Below are 7,429 nucleotides of genomic sequence, written 5' to 3'. Positions count from 1 at the left end.
GTTGTTTTGTTTGGAAAAGAGGTGGGGATTGTTTGTACCCTTGAAAATGGAGGGCAGATTGCCTCACATGGGCATCATGTTGTTTGCCATCAAAGGACACTACCTAGAAAGTGTACTCATACCCCCAAATTTAAGATTAATTTAATTTCAATATAAATATAAAAGAAATCAATGATAAACTCCGCAATTGCTCATCACTCTTCTCTTCCTCCTAGGCCTTGAGCCACTATTTTTCCTTAACCCTTTCCCATCACTCTCAGAACACAAAGGAGGTACGTGCTAAAGTGCGCAGGATGCGCAGAGTACGATCACGTAAAGGGGGATTTTACCGTTTTAGTGGCGAGCGGTCAGTGATCGCACAAGGATGCGCACTGTAGCTCATCCGGCGCACTGTAAGAAAAGCAAAGATGAACAGCGTGCGAAGGTAAACTCCTTATATTAAACGAGTCGCAATTCGCACAAAAAGTGCCTTCTTTTTCACACTCTCTCTCTCACTCTCTCTCTCTGAAAGAAAAAAAAGCCATTGAAGCTTCTCCCTCTCTCTACTTTTTCTCTCTCTAGAAAAAGGAAAAAGCTGCATTATCGTTAAAAATGGCAGCCAATGCAGCTCAAAGCTTTGAAATTTGCTACACTTGATTCATTTCGCAGCTAAAGCTTCAAGCTTTCAGAGCTACTCCACCCTCTCTCTCTCTCTCTCTTCAGCGAGCTGCTGCTGAACTCTCAGATCTTCAGTCTGAATCCGAACAGTTCATCCTCACAATTCCCAGAAATTAAAATTTTCAAAATTTCTTACCTTTGTAGTTGTTGCTGTGAGAGATCCATGTCGTCGGATATAAGCTAGGTTCAAATCGATCGCGTCTCGTTGAAGTTTCGTCAGGAAGCTGCGGGGGGAGTTTTCAATTTCTCTAATTGTTTGTTCGATTTTATTTTGTAGAATTTTCGAGGTTTCCGTACAAGTTAATGGCTGAATGCAGAGACTGTAACGAGACCTCTGACTCTGTATTTATAGGGTTTGGAATTGAGAGTCTGTGAAGGGGGTTGAGGAAAGCGTGGTGTATTGGCAGCGGAGCACGGAGGTTGCGGTTAAAGAGTGAGGGGGAATGGGGCCGGATCGGTTGCTGTTAGCGGCGGTAGGACCGCCGATAAAGCGGCGAGCGGGGCTACGGAGGAAGCAGGCGGGTAGAGGGTCGTATAGGGGAAGTTAGAGCACGAAATTAGGCGCCAAAATTGCCAAAATTAAAATTTTGGGTTGGGGTTTTGTTTGTTTGGGTGTTTATTGTTTAGAGGCTGATTAGGAATACTAAAAAAAAAAAAAAGCTTTGGAGTTGGGAGGAGGAGATGGGGACTGACTTGCATCATATTCTGAGAAGCCTCTGCTTCAATACAGAGTGGAACTATGCCATTTTCTGGAAACTCAAGCATCGAGCTCGAATGTGAGTTTTCCTACTTGTTTTCTTCTTGTTACTGATGCACTTTTATTTCAATTCTAATTGTTTTTGTGTGTGTTGTATGGTTGAGAGTAAGTGAATTTAGCTCAACCCGAAAAGCGAAAAGAAAATAGTAGTACTGAAAGAAAGTAATGTCTGAGGACAAGTAGTTCCTAAGTCATATTATTTTCTCCCATATCTGGTCTTCAGTATAATAGAGATCTTGCTATCCGTTTCGGCGTGTAATAATTGAATTAGAACTGTGGTTACTGAGAAAATTTTCACTTGCATGTACATGTCTAGCTCCTTTTAATGAATTATAAGCAGTTACATGTCCCTCGTAATATTTTGACATGGGGTGTGCTGCATTATGCAGGGTACTGACTTGTGAAGATGCTTATTATGACAACTATGAGCAACATGATTCTTCCGAGAGTAGGAAGACTCTGGATAAATTGCATGATAGCGATTATTCCCACGATCCCCTTGGGCTAGCTGTGGCTAAAATGTCGAATCACGTATATACTCTGGGGGAAGGGTAATTACTCTTGTCACTTTCTAGTTACCATAATGCCTATTCTCAAAGCTTTGGTTGAAGAATTGTAAATTCATAAACCATTGCCAGTATTTTTGTACTAAGCTTATCCTCCAATTCTGTCTTTCCTGTTTACATCTATCTGATTACGGTAGCTGATACTGATAGCATGTAAAAAACAAAAGGAAAAGATTAAAAACTTCATAATTTGCATTAATCCTTTCCTTTATTCTTCCCCTTCAGGATTGTTGGACAAGTGGCGGTTACTGGGGAGCATCAGTGGATTTATGCTGATAATCATGTTAAGAATAACTATTCACCATTTCAGGTAAATGGTTTATTACTTTTCAGTAATGGTACTGATTAGCATAGTTTTACTTTGAAATGTGTGTCATTGATTAACCATTGCAGTCGTTTATTGTTTATCAATTTTATGTTTTCGGCAATTTCCAGCTGGCATAAGGGTATGCCTGTTCTCTCTCTCTGTCTCTCTCTGTGTTTTGATTTGTTTGAAGTTGTGATAATTGATGAGATACTATACTACAAAGAAGATGAAATGGAAACAAATTAAAGATAGATGAGGGTATTGTTTATGTGATACACTTGGTAATTACTGTTATTTCTTCTGGGCCTATCCATAATAAGAGAAAAGATGAAAATTATGGCACTGCCTGCAATATTGTTTTATTTGTTTTTTAGTTTGATTTAGGCATCCGTTTCACACATAGAAACCTTATGCTCCATTCATTGACCAGAATGATAATAGTCATGAACTTTCGTTTCTGGTAAGTTCTTTCTTAGGAAAGAGATGGATTTAAATTTGTCTTGCTGTATGCGACTGGTAGATTGATGGCTGGATGCAAGTTTGTTTGGGGTTTTGACACTTTCACTGACAAATTCTTTTCTTATGTAAGCATTTTACTTTGATATGATTATATAAACGTTTCTACCTGATATTCTGGATGTCATGCTGAATTAAACTATTTTCTATTTCCTGTAGACCATTGTTGTTGTGGCTGTTGTTCCGCATGGAGTTATACAGCTTGGTTCTTTAAATAAAGTAAGTTCTTTGTTTTTGGTGAATAATGAATACTCAATCGTTCTAGTCCACAGGATAGCATGTGCTTGTTTCTTAATTCTGTTGAGATGTTATAACTATGAAGATAGTGTTGGGTACTTTACCGTTCTAGTCTATGCAACTTTGTTATTTAATTCTGTGGTGACCATAGTGGTTGACATTTTGAAACTCTGTGCATAATAATTGTGGTTTGCATTTCGACCACCGCAAATAAGTTATTTATGGTTGCAAATTATATATTTCAAATGTATACTCATTTTCCCTTCCTTTGTTTGAGAGGTGCAGGTAGCTGAAAATGTGAGGCTGATATCTCAAATCACAGATGTTTTTAGGACTCTTCAAGATTCCCCAGTAGAGGATATCCGTAATCCAAAGCAGTCGAGCATAAACAGTTCAGTATGCTCGGTAACTCTCTCTCTCTCTCTCTCTCTCTCTCGTGTGTGCATGCAGCGATCTGGTTTATACATGTACACATGTGAAGCAATTTATTTTTGAATTTTCTTGTGCTCAGATAGGTTAGGTCATTGACACCTGGTATCCTTTTTTCCCTTTTTCTCAGACAAATATATCTCCGGAAGGTTTGGCTTCAGGGGTTCTTGATTGCGTAAATAATTTAGATACAGCCACAAACAGAGAAAGCTCAGAAATTTGGTCGTCCATTTTTCCACATCTTGGGAAAGACAGTGATAGTTCTTACGTTTTTCCATTGCCTGAAAATTGTCTGAAAAAGGCAGTTGAATTGGTTAATAACCATGGAGGACTTGAGTCATCGAACTTAGGGTGCCTTGAGATTGGCAAACTACCTCAGTCAAAATCAAGCGCTCTCAGTATGGAGCATTGCAAACTAGTAGGTGTAGAATTACTTAATAGCAGGAAGCGTAAAGGGGAGACTAGTGGCTGCAAAGATACTGGAATGGCCTCGATGATCTATGCCCATCCATTATCACATGATCCTGTCAAAGAAATTGTTAATTTAGGTGATTTTGCAGACTTACCTACAACATTTCTCAACACTGCTGGACATGAAAGGAGTAATGCAGACATGGTAGATCTTCACCATAATGAGGTGTTGCATGTAAGGGAACACTCAGTCATTAAGTTTCAGAAGGGCCTGGAAAACTTGGAGTTTCAAACTGAATCAGGTCACATGGACACATCTAGTACATCAATGACCTTCCCTGCTGGCTGTGAGCTGCATGAAGCACTTGGACCAGGTTTTCTGAATAAGGGTAACTATTTTGATTGGGTAGTGGGGAAGAACGGAGATAGAATTACTCCTGAGATGCCTGAGGGGATGAACACTAGCCAGATGACATCTGATGCTTGTCAAGAGCACCTTCTTGAAGCAGTAGTGGCTAATGTTAGCCAAAGTGGCAGTCTTGTTAAAAATGAAAAATCTTTCTGTAAATCAATGCAGTCTCTTTTGACAACTGAAAAATATCCAGAGCCTTCTAGCCGTACTACCCATACAGTTGATTCAGAAAACTATTCCGTTGATCAGCCCTCTCTTATGGCAGAGGACACACAACAATGCTTGAGCTCTTCAGGGGTATGCGGGGTGATATCCCCAAAATGGTTTTCATCACCTTGTCCAAGTGGTTGTAGTGAGCAGCTGGAGAGGTCTTCTGGACCATCTAAAAATAGCAAGAGGGCAAGACCTGGTGAGAATTCTAGACCTAGGCCAAGGGACAGGCAATTGATCCAAGATCGTATTAAGGAACTGCGGGAGATAATACCTACTGGAGCAAAGGTGACTTTCCAAACTGTTGTCTGGCTTCTGGCCTTGTAAAAGTTGTCCTTATTCATTCTATATGTGCTAAACGTTTCATGTTAACTGTACAGTGTAGTATTGATTCACTGCTGGAGCGCACAATCAAGCACATGGTCTTTCTACAAAGTGTCACTAAGCATGCAGACAAACTGAATAAATGTACTGATGCAAAGGTAAATGTTTTGGTTAAAAGTATATTAGGGCCTTTTTGTTTACCAAGCATTAGCAAGAATATACAAAGTTTATTGATCGTAATGCTTAATTCACAGTTGTGTCCGAAGGAAACAAGCATGCTAGGATCCTCCAATTATGAACATGGATCAAGCTGGGCAGTGGAGGTGGGTGGCAATCTGAAAGTTTGTTCAATAATAGTGGAGAATCTCAACAGGAATGGCCAGATGGTTGTAGAGGTATGTAATACTTCTGAGTGAGTGTTATACATAAACTCCAGGAGATGTGCTTGATTGTGTCTAGTTCAGTCCGATTATGAAGCTTATTGATGTGTTTCTTTTTCCAATATGATTTTTTTTGTCTTTATCAAATTCCTAGTATCCTAAAAGAATTCTTCCCCGTGCAGCTGATGTGCGAAGAATGCAGTCATTTTCTAGAGATAGCTGAAGCTATCAGGAGCTTAGGTCTGACGATCTTAAAAGGCGTGACAGAAGCCCGTGCTGACAAGACATGGATATGTTTTGTGGTTGAGGTAAGATCAGTAAAATGTAGACACTTATAAAATGGACTGGCTTTTTTACTTACCATGAACTAAATTCGAATTCCGAATGACTGCAGGGGCAAAACAACAGAAGCATACACAGAATGGATGTTTTGTGGTCCCTTGTCCAGATGTTGCAGCCCAAGAATCCTGCGCAACTGTTATAGCTTGTCTCGCTCTCGGAGTCTGTAGGTTATTTTGTAAATTATGGTGAGTCGTTTGTGATTTCTGATTGCCAATTACGGTTTTCTTCTTCATTTGTTTGAACACACCTTTTAATTGAAAAGAACAAGAGTGAAAAGCGCTTGGAGCAGTTTGCCCCCTTTCTTTGTTTAGAGTGAAGGTGCCATTATTATTTTCCGTCTCCTATTGTACTTTCTTTGTCATTTGTTAAAAACAACACTGCATTCGTTTGTGTGTGTGTGTGTGTGTGTGTATCCAGAAAATTGCAGAGAAATATGCAAGTGACAGTCTGATTCCTTTATGGTCTTAATAGCACGAACCGTTCTCTGATAGCACATGTTACTCCATATCAGTCTCATGTCATTAAAACGCAATGAATCAACAAACTTGGGAGTGATCGACATGATGAAAGAGATGAACAGAACAGCGGATCTTCTAGACGCAAAAAGGAAATTAGTTACGTATACTCATAATAAAAATCAAAAGGAATTTTATTGAATAGAAAAAAGAGTGAAAACAACTTGATGTAAAAGTTTGAAAAGCTTCAAGAAATGCAGAGACAAATAGGACCGGCCACAATAGCTTAATTATACTTCATTGAACATCACATCCTAGAAAAAGGTCTTAGTGTTGTGAATAATATGTGGATGGCCCACATGAATAGTTTGTTACTATTTATGCACAGTATTTTCACTATTCATTTGTGGAAAATTTGTAAAGTGAATAGTATTCTCTTTGTTTATAAAACGAATGAGGATATAGAAGCCACGGAGGCTCACAGAAGAGGAAGAGAGAAAAGAGAAGAAGAGGAAGAGAGAAAAGAGAGGAAGAGGAGACAGGATAATAGAGAGAGTTATTTTGTACTCTTATTATTATAATGGAAGCACTACTGCTGCTCTGAGGATGTACTCCAGTCACACTGACTATAGAGGAACCTCGTAAATTTTGTGTCTTATTTTATTTATTCCACTGCATACACCATCGATTTTATAACACGTTATCAGCATGAGAAGCTCTCATGTCAGTGGAAAGCATAACGCCATAAATTCGGACAAACAAAGGTACAACAAAACAAGCAAATGTATGTCCATTTTCCGTCTCTCCCACCACGCCAGAAGCGTCCCACCGAATTTCGGTTAGAATTGAAGTTTACGACCTGTAGTCGTCACGAGATGAGAAAACTCGTACTTAATAATTAGTTTCCAGAGATCCAGAAGAATCTCATCAAACTTGGAAACCTAGATCGTGTTGTTCTAGACGGATCTCGAGGACTCAAGATAATTCTAGTTTTGAGTCTTACGTTGCTCGGCCTAGTGCCCATGGCCACTGTCTTTTGATGGCGTTGCAGTCCTCTGAATTAAGCTTGAAAAATCCCTAGAGCTCCCCATTACCTACAAGAAGTTGAGAGATAATTAAGTAGGATGGCTTCTGCTCAGGGCAAAGAAAAGACAACAACCATAAAGCTCCAGAAGAGCTACTTTGATGTGTTGGAATTGTGCACAGAAAAGAATAAAAAGTGAAATAGGGCCAAAGCTTTGGAAAGGTGCATTGCACCATGTGAAAGAAAACAAAAGGCAAATTTTTTGGAAAAATGCAACATGTGAACAAATAAGAAGAAAAAAAATAACAATTAAAAAAAAAAGGGGTAACGGTTTTTGGATGGTGTTACACCATCTGAAAGAAAGAAGAATAATATATATATATATATATGTATTTATTTATG

General features: G+C 39.0%; 1 protein-coding gene across 2 annotated transcripts; it reads left to right on the top strand.

Moving 5' to 3' along the window:
• The first annotated feature begins 217 nt into the window (after positions 1–217).
• LOC103946035 (transcription factor bHLH155) lies at positions 218–5,858 on the top strand. Of its 2 annotated transcripts, none has more exons than XM_048569751.1 (11): positions 218–424; positions 935–1,433; positions 1,804–1,965; positions 2,206–2,290; positions 2,963–3,022; positions 3,326–3,445; positions 3,600–4,790; positions 4,883–4,984; positions 5,081–5,221; positions 5,389–5,514; positions 5,601–5,858. In XM_048569751.1, exons 2-11 carry the CDS (start codon positions 1,339–1,341, stop codon positions 5,688–5,690), a joined length of 2,172 nt encoding a protein of 723 aa, XP_048425708.1. In that variant the 5' UTR covers positions 218–424; positions 935–1,338; the 3' UTR covers positions 5,691–5,858. The 2 variants fall into 2 exon arrangements, with proteins under 2 accessions (XP_048425708.1, XP_048425707.1); XM_048569750.1 differs by lacking the exon at positions 218–424 and adding an exon at positions 468–841.
• Positions 5,859–7,429: the final 1,571 nt, after the last annotated feature.

Source organism: the organism of the source record quoted next, unplaced genomic scaffold (genome assembly GCF_019419815.1).
Source record: "Pyrus x bretschneideri cultivar Hongxiangsu unplaced genomic scaffold, Pyrus_bretschneideri_v1 Contig50, whole genome shotgun sequence".
Taxonomy (NCBI): Eukaryota; Viridiplantae; Streptophyta; class Magnoliopsida; order Rosales; family Rosaceae; genus Pyrus; species Pyrus x bretschneideri.
The sequence above is the reverse complement of the archived record's forward strand: the minus strand, read 5'-3'. Positions and strand labels throughout refer to the sequence as shown.

Excerpts from the sequence above, each read along its gene's own strand:
- LOC103946035 (XM_048569751.1), top strand. The coding sequence starts at position 1,339 with ATGGGGACTGACTTGCATCATATTCTGAGAAGCCTCTGCTTCAATACA. Across the intron at positions 3,023-3,325 it reads AGCTTGGTTCTTTAAATAAA|GTAGCTGAAAATGTGAGGCT; the intron begins GTAAGTTCTTTG and ends TGAGAGGTGCAG. Across the intron at positions 5,222-5,388 it reads ATGGCCAGATGGTTGTAGAG|CTGATGTGCGAAGAATGCAG; the intron begins GTATGTAATACT and ends TTCCCCGTGCAG.